The sequence below is a fragment of the Schistocerca gregaria genome, chromosome 2 (genome assembly GCF_023897955.1).
Source record: "Schistocerca gregaria isolate iqSchGreg1 chromosome 2, iqSchGreg1.2, whole genome shotgun sequence".
NCBI lineage: Eukaryota > Metazoa > Arthropoda > Insecta > Orthoptera > Acrididae > Schistocerca > Schistocerca gregaria.
The window spans coordinates 855553134-855572559 of record NC_064921.1 but is presented as its reverse complement, the minus strand read 5'-3'; the positions used below and the strand labels follow the sequence as shown (position 1 = coordinate 855572559).

Sequence of the window (19426 nt, the reverse complement as noted above, 5' to 3'; positions counted from 1 at the left end):
GGTAGTGTGTGATGTTGTGGGAATTTTGCAAGACATCGAGTGCACCTTCAACCCACAGTGTGTGAGGGTGTAGATCAGACTGTAGATGGTTCTGTGATGTTTATTGGGTGTTCTTTGTTCCATAGCTTGGGCCCAATCTTTCAGGTCACCACGAATATTTACAGCATGTTTATTTCAACGTTTTCTGTGACCAAGTTCTCGCCGTTCTTCTATATCTTCTTGACGAGTATGCTGCGGAAACTCTCGCTTTTGAAGATGACAACAGCATTGTCATCAGGACAGCACCCATACATTCCTTTTTCACCAAACGTTCTGGCACCCTAATCTCAATCGCATATAGAGTATCCGAGAGTATTTGAAATTTTTGGTGAAAGGTGCCAGGCGATATCTTTGAAATTTGGTACATTTATCGTTCTCCATCATACCCGAAAATCTGTAAGATCATTACGGAATCAGCATGTTAAAGTCACTGTTTCTGAAATCTGTGAACTTTCTCACAATTAAGTTTATTATGCGTCAGTGTAAAGAGTGACGAATTCTGCCTGCCCACGATAGTGAGGTACATGTCTTTGCCAAAACTTCATGTTTCTGTGGAATCTACTTATGCGGAGAACCTGGGTTCTATTCCTGGTACCACCAGGGATTTCTCCTTGGGAGGACCGGAGTGGGATTGTCTCAGCCTCGTGACGCCAATTGAGAAGCTGCTTGATTGACACGTAATGGCTCTGAGACCAAAACAGCCGACGACGGCCGGGAGGGAGGTGTACTGTCCCCAAAGAACTCCATACCACAACGAACGACGCAATTCACAGAGGACTACACGGTGGTCGGTTGTCCACGATTGGAGGACAAATATTTATTTTTTGTTTCGCTTAATTGATGGCATTATCCAAACAAGAGGCGGTGTTACTCCGTAGGAGAACGATCTGTGTTCTTTCTTTCTGACTGGGTTGATGCAGCTGGCCACGCATTCCTCTCCCATGTCAAACTATTCTTCTCTGCATAGAACTTGAAACCTATGTTCTCATTTATTTGCTATGTGTTCCAAGCTCTGTCTTCCTCTGCAGTTTTTACCCTGTAGAGCTCCCTCTAGTACTACAGAAGTAATTCTCTGATGCCTCAACAGATGTTCTGTTGTGCTTACCAGCGTAAAATGCTCCTGTGGAAGCACAAAAAAGACGAATATGCCCCTGTTTATTAAACGATTCTGACTTAAAAGTGGGATACCAGCTTCCATATTCTATCTTCCTCACCACCTTTCAAAATTTGCCCAAAATTTAGGCACTCTTTTTAACACGCAATTCAAGTCGCACTTCCACATGTTCCCGTAACTGTAACTCGCTCACACCCATTACTCCATCGCTGTAAATCGAATACACCCTTTCACTCCCACTTGCCGATTCTCGCTCGCTCGTTCAGCCCGACTTCTCATCTCTTTGTGTCTCTCTAACTGTCACTGTCCCCTGTCTCACAGCCACAGTCTCCCTGGTTCTCTTCTACTAACACTGTCTCCTCTCACTTTCACTATCTCCCTCATGCTCTCTCTTAATACTACTGTCTCACTCGTACCTTCCCACCGCTGCTGTCTGTTCTCACCATTACTATCTCTCGCTTCCTCTATGACATTGTCACAGAATCTCTCTGTCATTATCAGTGGCTCTAACCCACTTCCGCTTTCTCCTTCACTTCATCCGTCTCCCACTGGCATCTACATCTACATTTATACTCCGCAAGTCTCCCAACGGTGTGTGGCGGAGGGCACTTTACGTGCCACTGTCATTGCCTCCTTTCCTGATCACATTCGTGATCTCCTCGGGAGGTATAAGTAGGGGGAAGCAATATATTCGATACCTCATCCAGAAACGTACCCTCTCTAAAACTGGACAGCAAGCTACAATGCGATGCAGAGCGCCTCTCTTACAGAGCCTGACACTTGAGTTTGCTAAACATCTCCGTAACGCTATCACGCTTACCAAATAACCCTGTGACGAAACGCGCCGCTCTTCTTTGGATCTTCTCTATCTCCTCTGTCAACCCGACCTGGTACAGATCCCACACTGATGAGCAATACTCAAGTATAGGTCGAACGAGTGTTTTGTAAACCACCTCCTTTGTTGATGGACTACATTTTGTAAGGACTCTTCCAATGAATATCAACCTGGCACCCGCCTTACCAAAAATTAATCTTATGTAATCATTCCACTTCAAATCGCTCCGCATGCATACTCCCAGATATTTTACAGAAGTAACTGCTTCCAGTGTTTGTTTCGCTATCATATAATCATACAATAAAGGATCCTTCTTTCTATGTATTCGCAATACATTACATTTGTCTATGTTAAGGGTCAGTTGCCACTCCCTGCACCAAGTGCCTGTCCGCTGCAGATCTTCCTGCATTTCGCTACAATTTTCTAATGCTGCAACTTCTCTGTTACTACAGCATCATCCGCGAAAAGCCGCATGGAACTTCCGACACTATCTACTAGGTCATTTACATATACTGTGAAAAGCAATGGTCCCATAACACTCCCCTGTGGCACGCCAGAGGTCACTTTAACGTCTGTAGACGTCTCTCCATTGAGAATAACATGCTGTGTTCTGTTTGCTAAAAACTCTTCAATCCATCCACACAGCTGGTCTGATATTCCGTAGGCCCTTACTTTGTTTATCAGGCGACAGTGCGGAACTGTATCCTTTACTTCTTTTCCTAGCACTGTTCTGTCACTGTCAACTATGTACCACTACCAATTTGTCACTCTTTTTCTCTCACGCTCTCACTGTCTCCTTCGCTCTTTCTATACCACAACCACTGTCTAGTATCTTTAAGTATTTAGTACTTTTCCGTCTTTTCCCCACTCTCACGCAGTGTTTCTGTCTTGACATAAAAATGTGCAGAAGCATTCCTATGCTAAAAATTTTAAGGACTCAGGAACATGCTACCCTACTTTTCACTGAGTTTTTTAATATTTTATTTTTGTTTTCCAGTAGGAGCTTTTTTGTGCTGTTGCATTCTTTCACAGCTACAGCGGGACATGTCACTCATGTGAATAGAACTTTAGGGGATGGGAAAAGTGAAATAACCCAAAACTATATATTTTACACCTCAGATTGTATTTTATGTGCATAAATATTTTGCATGTGCCGCAGTGCTATAATATTGGCTTGCCAGAACCCTTCTGATGCTAACGGAGACTCTTTGCTGCATATTTCTCCGTTCTACATCAATTTATAAACTACATTTTCTCCTAATACCCGATTACAAGAGGCTTTTTATACATCGTGACGGGAAGGTGAATAGGACACCTAACTTGTTGTTGTTGTGGTCTTCGGTCCTGAGACTGGTTTGGTGCAGCTCTCCATGCTACTCTATCCTGTGCAAGCTTCTTCATCTCCCAGAACCTATTGCAGCCTACATCCTTCTGAATCTGCTTAGAGTATTCATCTCTTGGTCTCCCTCTACGATTTTTACCCTCCACGCTGTCCTCCAATACTAAATTGGTGATCCCTCGATGTCTCAGAACATGTCCTACCAACCGCTCCCTTCTTCTAGTCAAGTTGTGCCGCAAGCTCCTCTTCTCCCCAATTCTATTCAATATCTCCTCATTAGGTATGTGATCTACCCATATAATCTTCAGCATTCTTCTGTAGTACCACATTTGGAAAGCTTCCATTCTCTTCTTGTCTAAACTATTTATCGTCCACGTTTCACTTCCATACAAGGCTACACTCCATACAAATACTTTCAGAAACGACTTCCTGACATTTAAATCTATACTCGATGTTAACAAATTTCTCTTCTTCAGAAACGCTTTCCTTGCCATTGCCAGTCTACATTTTATATCGTCTCTACTTCGACCATCATCAGTTACTTTGCTCCCCGAATAGCAAAACTTCTTTACTACTTTAACTGTCTCATTTCCTAATCTAATTCCCTCAGCATCACCCGACTTAATTCGACTACATTCCATTATCCTCGTTTTACTTTTGTTGATGTTCATCTTATATCCTCCCTTCAAGACACTATCCATTCCGTTCAACTGCTCTTCTAAGTCCTTTGATGTCTCTGATAGAATTACAATGTCTTCGGCGAACCTCAAAGTTTTTATTTCTTCTCCATGGATTTTAATACCTACTCCAAATTTTTCTTTTGTTTCCTTTACTGCTTGCTCGATGTACAGATAGAAAAACATCGGGGAGAGACTACAACCCTGTCTCACTCCCTTCCCAACCACTGCTTCCCTTTCATACCCCTCGACTCTTATAACTGCCATCTGCTTTCTGTACAAATTGTAAATAGCCTTTAGCTCCCTGTATTTTACCCCCGCCATCTTTAGAATTTGAAAGAGAGTATTCCAGTCAACATTGTCAAAAGCTTTCTCTAAGTCTACAAAAGTTAGAAACGTAGATTTGCCTTTACTTAATCTTTCTTCTAAGATAAGTCGTAGGGTCAGTATTGCCTCACGTGGTCCAACATTTCTACGGAATACAAACTGATCTTCCTCGAGGTCGGCTTCTATCAGTTTTTCCATTCCTCTGTAAAGAATTCGCGTTAGTATTTTGCATCTGTGACTTATTAAAGTGACAGTTCGATAATTTTCACATATTTCAACACCTGCTTTCTTTGGGATTGGAATTATTATATTCTTCTTGAAGTCTGAGGGTATTTCGTCTGTCTCATACATCTTGCTCACCAGCTGGTAGAGTTTTGTCAGGACTTGCTCTCCCAAGGTTGTCAGTAGTTCTAATGGAATGTTGTCTACTCCGGGGGCCTTGTTTCGACTCAGGTCTTTCAGTGCTCTATCAAACTCTTCACGCAGTATCATATCTCCCATTTCATCTTCATCTACATTCTCTTCCATTTCCATAATATTGTCTTCAAGTACATCGCCCTTGTATAGACCCTCTATATACTCCTTCCACCTTTCTGCTTTCCCTTCTTTGCTTAGAACTGGGTTTCCATCAAATCTCTTGATATTCATGCAAGTGGTTTTTTTTCCTCCAAAGGTCTCTTTAATTTTCCTATCTTACCGCTAGCGAGATAAGCCTCCACATCCTTACATTTGTCCTCTAGACACCCCTGCTTAGCCATTTGGAACTGCCTATCGATCTCATTTTTGAGACGTTTGTATTCCTTTTGCCTGCTTCATTTAGTGCATTTTTATATTTTCACCTTTCGTCAATTAAATTCAATATTTCTTCTGTTACCCAAGGTTTTATACTAGCACCTAACTTACTTATGCGAAAATGAGCAGATTTGCCTATAAGTATGTTATGCAGAGTGATGACACTCTGTCGACGGTAATAACACACGTATCCTATATACTGCATGCCAATGAGCAAGAGGTGAAACAAGCAGCTAGAGGAAACTTTTTGTTTGGAAGCAGGCATGAGCAGGCATGAAGGGTGCAGCAAGGGCAGTACAACGGAAAGCTCTTAGGGGGCGTCCTGTGGCGAGAGGCAACGAACGGGCGCCAGGTGGCTCCTGCATGCGAGTAAGTAGTGGGCCACCGGAATGGGACGGCAAGAAGCTTTAGAAAACTGCGTTTCGAAATTCCCAAATGGATGTGAACGAACCTGTGATGCAGTTTATCACGTGAACAGTGCGTAGTATGCCCATGCTGTATGCGTGTAACTTTTAGGCATCTGGGGTTGGCACAAAATGTCCAATTGGCGGAAACGAACTAGGAAGATTTAGATGTAGTTTAATGGTAGGGCCTTTGCGATTGGCAAATAGAGTTTCCACAAATAAGAGGAACTCTCCTATTGGTCGGAAAAAGCTGTGACGTGGAGCATGAGAGGACCAAGGTGGGGGACAGTTTTGCTACGAGAAAGGCAAGACCAAAATTTTCGAGGACACTCTACTCTGAACTGGCGTCAAGTGCAGAATGGGGCTCATAATGCTCTGTACGACGCAGAGGAGAAATTTGTGTGAACACTCCGTTCACTACTGCTGACATTCAGCTAGATATTAGCTGTAGCGTCGTTAAGCTCAAACTGCGGAGAAACGAACCAGCCACATAGTTAATTGTTCTTGCAAGAACTGAGGGGGCATTGTAATAGGCAAGCTGCTCCAGCCGTGCACCTGCATACCGCCATATTCCAAGGCTAGGGATGAGGGCGTGTTTTCACGCCTTACGAGATACATAGAAGAGTTTCTGCTAATAAAATCAGCAAAGGTTTTGAATAACTTTTATAGGAATTTCAGAGGACGAGAGCAGCCATGCAGACGACAGGTCATCACAGCTAAAGTAAATACCACGAGCAGAGGCGTAACTTGTTGATTCACCAGCTTGTGACCACTGTGAACTCGAGCAACCTTGGGTAATCTTTTGCTCAGCTTGTCACAAAACTAACCATCCTCTGTAGACTTGATTGTCATCCTAAATAATATCAAACTTAGAACCGGAATTTAATGATTTATCGTAATATTGACCAACTTCATGACGTAGTAGTAAGAATACTGTTGTAAAGGAAATTCTAGTTAAAATTTGATATTGTTGTGTTTAGAGTTATTTCACTTACTCAGGACGAGATGTGGTATCTTGAGAAGTGTCCTAAAATTGTCATGTTGCAAACTGTGTAAATCAGTGTATTTCTCTGAAAAAATGTCAGCATTATAAACCAATTTGTTTACAGCTTGAACACCGTTGTGCTCTGTCATAGAATAAGGGTCCGCTCCTTACCCCAGTCATTTATTCTATGGACGTTAACGCACAAAAAGAGTGTTTACGCTGACCTCTGACGAAAGAGAAAAGAAGTGAAGTGTCAGACATCAGCTGTGCGTAGCCATCTTGCAATTCGCAGCTCACTTTTGCTACCCAAAAATCATGTTTTTCTGGTTTCTGAACTAAATAGTGCATCCATAAGCCCTTAAGGCACACAGTGGACCACATCTTACGCAAAAAGAACTAACCAATTTGCTCCATTTGCCTAAGCTGGAAGAGGTGTGTAATATTCAAACTTTGACACTGTACTGTAGGATAATTATGGAAAGATGATCCTTCTGTTGGATGTACAAATCGTCCCTAGCGCAAGGGCTATCCAGAACACTTGACTCTAACTTTCTATCACCAATAGAATCCGAGGTATAAACCCCGAAAATCCTGTTTTTATGACCGATGTTTTGGAACATATTAGGTAGCGCTTCCTGTCGCATGCGTATTGATTTTCTCATTTTCCTACAGTTCAGGTATTAGGGTTTTTGCCCGTTACGTTGCCCAACTCTTTCTTGGCTTTCTGAGAAATCTTCAGCCTAAGAAATGGCTGGTTCAAATGGCTCTGAGCACCATGTAACTTAACTTCTGAGATCACCAGTCGCCTAGAACTAATTAAACCTAACTAACCTAAGGACATCACACACATCCATGCCCGAGGCAGGATTCGAACCTGCGACCGTAGCGGTCGCGCGGTTCCAGAATGTAGCGCCTAGAATCGCACGGCCTAAAAGACCGTAATTTCTGACTCTTAAAGACAACTTACACTGATGTGTGGAAAGTAATGGGGCAGCGATATGCACATATACAGTATCGCATACACAAGGTGGAAAAGGGCAGTGCATTGGTGAAGCTGTCATTTGCACTTAGTTGATCCATGTGGAGAGGTTTCCAACGTGATTAAGGCTCCACGACGGGAATTAACAGACTTCCAACGCCGATTGGTAGTTGGAGCTAGACACATGGGCCATCCCTTTTCGGTAATCGTTAGGGAATTTAATATTCCTAGAGATAGTCAAGAGTGTACCGGAAATATTAAATTCAGGGCATTACCTCTCACCATGGACAACGCAGTGGCCGACATCCATGAGCAGCGGCGTTTGCGGATATCTGTGAGAGGGAGGGGGGGGGGGGGGGTAACAGGCAACACTGCGTGAAATAACCGCAGAAATCAGTGTGGGACGGACAAAGAACGTATCCGTTAGGGCACTGCTGTGAACTTAGGCGTTAATGCCCTATGGAAGCAGACGAACGACGCGACTGCCTTTGCTAACAGCACAACATCACCTGCAGCATGTCTCATGGGCTCGCGACCATATCTGATGGGTGCTGCACACTGGGAAACTGTAACCTAGTCAGATGAGCCCCAGTTTCAGTGGGTAAGAGCTGATGGTAGATTGCGAGTGTGGTCCAGACTCCAAGAAGCCATGGACCCAGGTTGTCAAGAAGCCACTGTGCAAGCTGTTGATGTGGGCTTTATTTACATGGAATGGAGTGGGCCCTATGGTTTAACTGCAACGATCATTGATTGTAAATGGTTATGTTCGGCTACTTGGAGACCATTTGCAGCCATTCATGGACTTTATGTATCCAAACAACAATTTATTTTTAATGGGCGACAATGCGTCATGTCACTGAGCCACGACTTTTCTTGATTGGTTTGTACAACATTCCCGGAAATGATCTGCCCGCCCAGATCGACTGTCATGAATCCCATCGAACATTTGTGGGACATAATCGAGAGGCCATTTCGCGCACTGTCAACATTTTCGTAATTATGGATGGCTGTAGAGAAATTACGGCTCAATATTTTTGGAGTAGACTTCCAACGACTTATTGAGCCCAAACCACGTCGAATCGCTCCACTACGCCAGGCAAATGGAGATCCGACACAATATCAGGACCCATCCCATAACGTTTGTCACATCAGTGTAATTATTTATTTAGCGCAAAATTTTAGACCGTAGGACAGTTGCACCATTCTGACACTGGAAGCGTCGTCTCGACTCGTTCCCAGTGGAGCACGTGCTGGCCAACATCACGAACCTGGTGACGTCCGTGACGTGTTCGTCGGGCGGGTTCGACTGGCTGCGCCGGTACTGCCAGCGCGCCTACCCGCAGGTGTTCTCGCTGGTCGCCTACGACCACGGCCGCTGCCTCGTCTTCTGGGCGACCAACGTGATCGACACGTTCGCGTGGAACTTCATGGACCTGTTCGTCATGCTGCTTAGCATGGTGCTGGCCGCACGCTTCCACCAGCTCAACTCGCGCCTGCACGCCCTGCGTGGCAAGGTACAAACGTCATTCAGCTCAGGCACCTGCTTTGTAGTGATCAGCCTTGTTTAAGTTAATCATTATACTAACCTGCTTGACACAACCTTCAAACTGTTAACGTTAGTAATTAGAGACAAAATACAGCATGATGTAGAAGTAGCAAAAAATGGATAAGATTCAGGAAAAACAGAAGCAAAATAGATTATGAAATTACAATGAAATGAATACCCTTAGCTGCACACAGGCATTGATATAAGTCAACGGGGACAGTTGAAAATGTGTGCCGCAATCGGGACTCCAACCCGGAATCTCCTGCTTGCATGGCAGACACTCCATCCATCTAATTTTTTTCCGATATAGGTTGTTGCGTTTGGTCTAGACGGACGTTACAAGACATCGTTTCAAGTTAATCGTTGAGTCCTTGACTCACTTTTCATTCCAGAGAGCACGCAGCCCTCTGACCGAACACGCTGAGCTACCGTGCCGGCATCCATCTGAGCCACCGAGGACACAGAAGATAGTGCGACTGCAGGAACTTATCCCTGGCACGCCTCCCGTGAAACCCACGAAATGTGTGTTTTTGAAATCTTACGGGACATAACTGCTAAGGTCATCAGTCCCTAAGCTGACTCACTACTTAACCTCAATTATCCTAAGAACAAACACACACACCCATGCCCGAGGGAGGACTCCAACCTCCGCCAGGGACCAGCTTTACATTCCATGAATGCAGCGCCTGAGACCGCTCGGCTAATCCCGCGCGGAGTGTGAGACACACATTCGCAACTTATTGTCCCGCACTAAACTCATACTGCCCCTGTCCATTGTAATCATTACTCGCGGCTTTAGTGGCGATTCCCGTAAGAGTTGGGGCACTGTTTGAGCATCTGCACAGAAGAAGATGGTTAAATGGCCGGTGAGCCTTAACTGCACTACTGGCCATTAAAATTGCAACACCAAGAAGAAATGCAGATGATAAACGGGTATTCATTGCACAAATATATTATACTAGAACTGACATGTGATTACATTTTCACGCAATTTGGGTGCATAGATTCTGAGAAATCTGTACACAGAACAACCACCTCTGGCTGTAATAACGGCCTTGATACCTTGGCATTGAGTCAAACAGAGCTGGATAGCGTGTACAGGTACAGCTGCTCATGCAGCTTCAACACGATACCACAGTTCATCAAGAGTAGTGACTGGCATATTATGACGAGCCAGTTGCTCAGCCACCATGGACCAGACGTTTCCAATTGGTGAGAGATCTGGAGAATGTGCTTAGCAGGGCAGCAGTCGAACATTTTCTGCATCCAGAAAGGCCCGTACAGGATCTGCAACATGCGGTCGTTATTATCCTGCTGAAATGTTGGGTTTCGCAGGGATCGAATGAAGGGTTGAGCCACGGGTCGTAACACATCTGAAATGTAACTTCCACTGTTCAAAGTGCCGTCAATGCGGGCAAGAGGTACCGAGACGTGTAACCAATGGCACCCCATGCCATCACGCCGGGTGATACACCAGTATGGCGATGACGAATACACGCTTCCAATGTGCGTTCACCGCGATGTCGCCAAACACAGATGTGACCATCATGATGCTGTAAACAGAACCTGGATTTATCCGAAAAAATCATGTTTTGTCGTTCGTGCACCAAGGTTCGTCGTTGAGTACACCATCGCAGGCGCTCCTGTCTGTGATGCAGCTTCAAGGATAACTGCAGTCATGGTCTCCGAGCTGATAGTCCATGCTGCTGCAAACGTAATCGAACTGTTCGTGCAGATGGTTGTTGTATTGCAAACGCCCCCATCTGCTGACTCAGGGATCGAGACGTGGCTGCACAATCCGTTACAGCCATGCGGATAAGATGATAGTCATCTCGACTGCTAGTGATACGAGGCCGTTGGGATCCAGCACGGCGTTCCGTATTACCGTCCTGAACCCACCGATTCCATATTCTGCTAACAGTCATTGGATCTCGACCAACGCGAGGAGCAATGTCGCAATACGATAAACCGCAATCGCGATAGGCTACAATACGACTTTTATCAAAGTCGAAAACGTGATGTTAAGCATTTCTCCTCCTTACACGAGGCAGCACAACAACGTTTCACCAGGAATGCCGGTCAACTGCTGTTTGTGCATGAGAAATCGGTTGGAAAATTACCTCTTGTCAGCACGTTGTATGTGTCGCCACAGGCGCCAACCTTGTGTGAGTGCTCTGAAAAGCTAATCATTTGCATATCACAGCATCTTCTTCCTGTCGGTTAAATTTCGCGTCTGTTGCACTTCAACTACGTGGTGTAGCAATTTTATAGGCCAGTAATATATATATGGCATCTGTTAGCTGTCGACAGGCGTTGATATACATCAATGGGGACAGTTAAAAATGTGTGCCCCGAGTGGGACTCGAACCCAGGAGCTCCTGCTTACATGGCAGACGCTCTATCCGTCTGAGTTACCGAGGGCACAGAGAACAGTGCACCTGCAGGGATTTATCCCTTGCACGCTCCCCATGAGACCCACATTCCCACATTCGGTAATGTCCGAAAGAAAATATACCACTTCACATATATATAGTTAAGGCTGTCCGGCCATTTGACCATCTTCTGTGCAGATGCACAAACAGTGCCCGAACTCTTACAGGAATCGGCTGTAAAGCCGCGAGTAATGTGTATAATGGGCAGGAGCACTATGAATATAGTGCGGGACAATAAGTTGCGAATTTGGGTCTCACGAGAGATGTGCCAGAAATAAGTCCTTGCATTCGCACCCTGCTTTGTGTCCTTGGTGGCTCAGATGGATAGAGCGCCTGCCATGAGAGTAGGAGATCACAGGTTCGAGTCCGGGTCGGGGCACACATTTTCAACTGTCTCCATTGACTTATATGAACGCCTGTATGCATCTAAGGGCATTCATTTCATTGTAATTTCATTCTAACGAGCTGCATGGTCACCGATGGCATCCGTTCTTTCGGACATGTCCGAAAGAACAGATAGCATCTTCATATATAAAATAGAATACATTTTCGCTATAAGACAGATTGTAGAGAAATAAGAAGCACACTACGGCTTACCTGTGTTCTGTTGAAGTGTCAAAAGCCTTTGATAGAGTTAGAAAAATGAATATAATTCAAGCCTTAATCGACAAGTGAGTGTCAATGGATGTAGTAAAAATGATAGCAGATGCATAATTTAGCTCAGTGCCTAAGTTTGTAGCGTATACATTTTGCTCATTGATATTCCAGTTGTTATTAGTTTATTTACCCATTTTCACTTTTTGTTTATAGTTCACTGTTGGTATCTGAGTTTATATATTGTCAGTTTGTCATCTAGAGATAGTCAGTGGAGAAAATAGACTGCCAAGTGGAGAAATCTGAACATTTCCGATATACTCTTCCATTTGAGTTCGGTAGAGAGGTTACAGCCGCGGAGGCAGCCAGAAACGTTTGCGCCGTGTGTGGGGATAACGCCATTGGACAGAACACAGCAAGAAAATGGTTTTCTCGTTTTTAGGAGGATCGCTTAGACATTCATGACTCTTCACGTTCATGAAGACTTTCGGGGACTGATTTAGATCGTTTAAAAGCATTGACCCACAATGATCCACGTCAGTGTACTCGATAATTGGCAAATGTGATGAGCTATGATCGTTCCACCATTTTTCGATATTTGCATGCAATAGGACAACTTAAAAAAAAACTGGTGTACGTGTACCGCATGCCCTAAGCCAAAATCACAAAAATCAGCGCGTGGCCATATGTGCATCTCGTTTTGCTCGTCATCAATTTTCTCGTGGACGACACCGACTGCTCCTATCCTGACACCCAAATAAAGAAGCAACTCCCTGTACAAAGAGCTGCTCGCATCCACAAAAGATAATGTGGTGCATCTGGTGGAACAGCGACGGTGTGGTGTACTATGACGTGCCTCTCCGAGGTGTAACCATCATTGCTGACATTTATTGTCAAAAACTGAGACTCTTGCACACCCAGTCCACGATAAACGACCGGGGAGTTTCCGCGAAGTGATGCTACTCCACGATAACGCCCGCCTGCATTCTGCTAGACTGTCAAAAACACTATACAAGAGTTGGACCTGGAAGTCATTGTGCATCCACGTTACCCTGCCCCCTCAGATTTTCATCTTTTCAGCCCTCTATCGAAAAACATTGAAGAAACTTCCTTTCCGGATGAAAATGCTCTTAGAACATGGCTCGACGAGTTCTTCGCCTCAAAACCACAAATTTCCATTGTTACCACAGCGCTGGTAGACTGTTGTCAATAGTGAAGGAGAATATATTATTGATAACTGAAGTCTGTATTACGAGTGTCTGTTGTGTTCATTAAACTTACGGAAAAACGCTACGAACTTATACATCCATCCAATATACGCGCGCGCACACACACACACACACACACACACACACACACACACACACACACACACACACACACATATATATATATATATATATATATATATATATATATATATATATTCTGCTTTTAGTTTGTGTATCGCTATGTGTTGTGTTTAATGAAATAACTTACTGCATTACCTAAGAAATATTCTTCAAATACGACACATGCACTTGAAAAACTCTGTGTTTGTCTGCTAACGTAAAATATCTATAAAAATTCTAATGTTCGTTTCCATTCTTAAATCTTCGAAATTATTTCACCAATTGCTTCCATATGACAGAATGTTGCCGACGAATTCGTGCATGTGTTATACGCAGCAATGGCGATACGACTGCGAAAAGTTATAACAGGGTATTTGACTGTGTTCAGCAAATCATCTTATATTGTTAATTATGTCAGTATCTGTTTGAATCTGCTGACCGTAACATTTATATTCTTACTGTATAAGAGAATGGATTGTGAATGAGTCCACAGACGTTATTTTCGTGTACAATATTATATTTTGCTTATTAATGTTTGTTCACATTCCGCATCAAAGTGAGAAGAAAGCCAAAATGGGGGAGAAGCGTTCATCCAGATCGAAAACGTGCAATTGCAGAATAAAAGGGACTGTCGTAAGGTTCTCTCTATTTGCAACTAATGAGAATATTTTGAAGTATTCCTTCGGTGTTCATCGCTTAATTATCAACACCATCTCTTTGCAAATTGCCACTACAAACAAAATCTTACATACGCACTGCAGGCAAAGTGCTAAAAAAGGGACACGATCGCTCATGCCTCAGCGAATATTATCCTTTTATTCGTAAGTATAGTTGTTTCTTCTGTAGTTTATTCACTAAATGGAAGACGCTTCAAGGTCTCTTTTTGAATTGTTACATCAAACAGCGTGCCATTGTTTACATCTTCGACTTCAAGTAAAACATACTAGATAGGCCGACGTAATCAGCCCCTAAAGCAGTCGGAAAAAAAAGATCGGTCACGCACCAGGGGGTGGGGGGGGGGGGGGGGGACAATTGCCCACATTGCTCCCCCCCCCCCTCCTGGACCCGTCCCTGAGCCAAACCATTATGATCGCCTGCTTAATAGGTTGTTTCTACTTCTTTGGAACGAAGTGCATCCACACTTCCACGTATCAAGGATCTGACAGTTTGTTGGTGGGTTTGTGGAGGTATGTAGCATTAGATGTCTAAGCACAAGTCATGTTATTCGCGTAAACAACCGGCTGCTGATTTTCGTATGCAGTGATGGCGCCCAATGGCGAGCCAGATGGTGCGTTCCATAGAGTTTACATCAGGCGAATTTGGTCGCCGAAACATCAACGTTCACTATAATGTTCCATAAACCACTGTACCATGGTTCTGGCTCCGAGACACGGACAGTTATACTGCTGCAGGATGACATCGCCGTAGGGGAAGACGTCACACATGAAGGGTGCACGTGGTTCGGAGCTGACAGCCTGTCATCGATTCCTGTGACTTGTCCCTTGCAAGCGTAGAAGAATGTCTCCCATAGCATAACATTGCTACCACCAGCCCGTGTCCGTGGCGCGCTGCGCATTTCGAGCCGCCGTTCACTTCAACGACTTCGTTTGTGGAGACGATCATCGATGCATCGGCCAGCTTTAGAAAGCATCGCTCCTGCGAAACGCAACTCGCCCTTTTTTTCACATGATATCTTGCGACCCATGGATGAAGGGACTCAGACGGATGCCATATTCCTTGACTTCCGGAAAGCGTTTGACTCGGTGCCCCACTGCAGACTCCTAACTAAGGTACGAGCATATGGGATTGGTTCCCAAATATGTGAGTGGCTGGAAGACTTCTTAAGTAATAGAACCCAGTACGTTGTCCTCGATGGTGAGTGTCCATCGGAGGTGAGGGTATCATCTGGAGTGGCCCAGGGAAGTGCGGTACGTCCGCGGTTGTTTTCTATCTACATAAATGATCTTTTGGATAGGGTGGATAGCAGTGTGCGGCTGTTTGCTGATGATGCTGTGGTGTACGGGAAGGTATCGTCGTTGAGTGACTGTAGAAGGATACAAAGATGACTTGGACAGGATTTGTGATTAGTGTAAAGAATGGCAGCTAATTCTAAATATAGATAAATGTAAATTAATGCAGATGAATAGGAAAAAGAATCCCGTAGTGTTTGAATACTGCATTAGTAGTGTAGCGCTTGACACAGTCACGTCGATTAAATACACTCCTGGAAATGGAAAAAAGAACACATTGACACCGGTGTGTCAGACCCACCATACTTGCTCCTGACACTGCGAGAGGGCTGTACAAGCAATGATCACACGCACGGCACAGCGGACACACCAGGAACCGCGGTGTTGGCCGTCGAATGGCGCTAGCTGCGCAGCATTTGTGCACCGCCGCCGTCAGTGTCAGCCAGTTACCGTGGCATACGGAGCTCCATCGCAGTCTTTAACACTGGTAGCATGCCGCGACAGCGTGGACGTGAACCGTATGTGCAGTTGACGGACTTTGAGCGAGGGCGTATAGTGGGCATGCGGGAGGCCGGGTGGACGTACCGCCGAATTGCTCAACACGTGGGGCGTGAGGTCTCCACAGTACATCGATGTTGTCGCCAGTGGTCGGCGGAAGGTGCACGTGCCCGTCGACCTGGGACCGGACCACAGCGACCCCTTGGATGCACGCCAAGACCGTAGGATCCTACGCAGTGCCGTAGGGGACCGCACCGCCACTTCCCAGCAAATTAGGGACACTGTTGCTCCTGGGGTATCGGCGAGGACCATTCGCAACCGTCTCCATGAAGCTGGGCTACGGTCCCGCACACCGTTAGGCCGTCTTCCGCTCACGCCCCAACATCGTGCAGCCCGCCCCCAGTGGTGTGGCGACAGGCGTGAATGGAGGGACGCATGGAGACGTGTCGTCTTCAGCGATGAGAGTCGCTTCTGCCTTGGTGCCAATGATGGTCGTATGCGTGTTTGGCACCGTGCAGGTGAGCGCCACAATCAGGACTGCATACGGCGGGGCACACAGGGCCAACACCCGGCATCATGGTGTGGGGAGCGATCTCCTACACTGGCGTACACCTCTGGTGATCGTCGAGGGGACACTGAATAGTGCACGGTACATCCAAACCATCATCGAACCCATCGTTCTACCATTCCTAGACCGACAAGGGAACTTGCTGTTCCAACAGGACAATGCACGTCCGCATGTATCCCGTGCCACCCAACGTGCTCTAGAAGGTGTAAGTCAACTACCCTGGCCAGCAAGATCTCCGGATCTGTCCCCCATTGAGCATGTTTGGGACTGGATGAAGCGTCGTCTCACGCGGTCTGCACGTCCAGCACGAACGCTGGTCCAACCGAGGCGCCAGGTGGAAATGGCATGGCAAGCCGTTCCACAGGACTACATCCAGTATCTCTACGATCGTCTCCATGGGAGAATAGCAGCCTGCATTGCTGCGAAAAGGGGATATACACTGTACTAGTGCCGACATTGTGCATGCTCTGTTGCCTGTGTCTATGTGCCTGTGGTCCTGTCAGTGTGATCATGTGATGTATCTGACCCCAGGAATGTGTCAATAAAGTTTCCCCTTCCTGGGACAGTGAAATCACGGTGTTCTTATTTCAATTTCCAGGAGTGTATTTGGGCATAACATTGCAGAGCGATATGAAGTGGGACAAGCATGTAATGGCAGTTGTGGGGAAGGCGGATAGTCGTCTTCGGTTCATTGGTAGAATTTTGGGAAGTTGTGGTTCATCTGTGAAGGAGACCGCTTATAAAACACTAATACGACCTATTTCTTGTGTACTGCTCGAGCGTTTGGGATCCCTATCAGGTCGGATTGAGGGAGTACATAGAAGCAATTCAGAGGCGGGCTGCTAGATTTGTTACTGGTAGGTTTGATCATCACGCGAGTGTTACGGAAATGCTTCAGGAACTCTGGTGGGAGTCGCTGGAGGAAAGGAGGAGTTCTTTTCGTGAATCGCTACTGAGGAAATTTAGAGAACCAGTATTTGAGGCTGACTGTAGTACGATTTTACTGCCGCCAAATTATTTGACGGAAAGACCACAAAGATAAGATAAGAGAGATTAGGGCTCGTACAGAGGCATATAGGCAGTCATTTTTCCCTCGTTCTGTTTGGGAGTGGAACAGGGAGAGAAGATGCTAGTTGTGGTACGAGGTACCCTCCGCCACGCACCGTATGGTGGATTGCGGAGTATGCATGTAGATGTAGATGTATATCTAGTCTAGCAAAAATATTATTCACCCGAAAAGCTGACTTGTTTCCAGTGATCGACGGTCGAATCCCGATGGTCCCGTGCTCACTGCAATTGTAACTGACGATGTCGTTAGGTCAATATGTGAACACGTACAGGTGATCTCCAGTGGAGCTCCGCGTTGAACAGTGTACGATGAACAGTGTGATCTGAAACACTTGTGCGTGCATCAGCATCGTGCATGAGCATCTTCTTTACAAAGCAGTCAAGCCTCCGAACCCCACAGTCTGAGACGACTCGTGAACTTCCAACAATTTAGTCCCTAGTGGTAGTTTCCTACCTCCTTCCGTAGATGCTCACGACAGTAGCACATGAACATTCGAACAGCTTCGCAGTTTCCGAGATACTCGATCACGGGCTCTGCGTAATAATAACCAGCCTTTTGTCAAAGTCTCTTACCTCAAGGGACCTTCCCATTTGCAGCCATATCATCACTAGGGTGATCCTCCGTCCGTGTCTGCTCCGCTTACATACACTATTTGATCAAAAGTACCCGGACACCTAGCTGAAAATGAGTTACAAGTTCGTGGCACCCTCCATCGGTATGCTGGAATTCAATATGGTGTTGACCCACCCTTAGCCTTGATGACAGCTTCCACTGTCGCAGGCATACATTCAATCAGATGCTCGAAGGCTTTTTGGGGAATTGCCGCCCGCTCTTCGCGGAGTGGTGCACTGAAGAGAGGTATCGATGTCGGTCGGTGAAGGCCTGGCACGAAGTCGGCGTTTCGAAACATCGCAAAGGAGTTCTATAGGATTCAGGTCAGGACTCTGTGCAGGCCATTCCATTACAGGGATGCTATTGTCGTGTAACCACTCCGCCACAGGCCGACCATTAAGAACAGGTTCAAAAATGGCTCTGAGCACTATGGGACTTAACTTCTAAGGGCATCAGTCCCCTAGAACTTAGAACTACTTAAACCTAACTAACCTAAGGACATCACACACATCCATGCCCGAGGCAGGATTCGAACCTGCGACCGTAGCGGTCACGCGGTTCCAGACTGTAGCGCCTTTAACCGCTTGGCCACACCGGCCGGCTAAGAACAGGTGCTCAAGCGTGTTGAAAGATGCAATCGCCATCACCGAATTGTTCTTCAACAGTAGGAAGCAAGAAGGTACTTAAAACATCAGTGTAGGCCTGACCTGTGATAGTGTCACGCAAAACAACAAGGGGTGCAAGCCTCTTCCATGAAAAACACGACCACACTATAACGCCATCGCCTTCGAATTTTACTGTTGGCTCTACACACGCTGGCAGATGACGGCCACCGGGCATTCGCCGTACCCACATCCTGACATAAGATCGCCACATTGCGTACCGTGATTCGTCACTCCACACAACGTTTTTCCACAGTTCAATCGTACAATGTTTACGCCCCTTACACCAAGCGAGACGTCGTTTGGCATTTATCGGCGTGATATGTGGCGTACGAGCAGCCCCTCGACATTTAAATCCAAGTTTTCTCACCTCCCACCTGTAATAGTCCTTGCAGTAGATCGTGATGCAGTTTGGAATTCCTGTGTGATGGTCTGGTTAGATGTCTGCCTATTACACATTATGACCCTCTTCAACTGTCGGCGGTCTCTGTCAGTTAACAGACGAGGTCGGCCTGTACGCTTTTGTGCTGTACGTGTCCTTCGCGTTTCTATTTCACTATCACATCGGAACAGTGAACCTAGGGATGTTTAGAAGTGCGGAAATCTCGCGTACAGACGTTGACACAGGTGACACCCCATCACCTGACTGCGTT

The 19426-nt window shown here is 45.7% G+C and overlaps 1 protein-coding gene across 1 annotated transcript in view; it reads left to right on the top strand.

Moving 5' to 3' along the window:
* LOC126336012 (gustatory receptor for sugar taste 64a-like) overlaps positions 1-19426 on the top strand; it is a 154710-nt gene that overhangs the window by 38440 nt on the left and 96844 nt on the right. The window contains exon 3 of the mRNA XM_049999489.1: positions 8731-9005. Within this exon, the coding sequence (XP_049855446.1) occupies positions 8731-9005 (275 nt within the window). The remainder of the gene's footprint in view (positions 1-8730; positions 9006-19426) is intronic.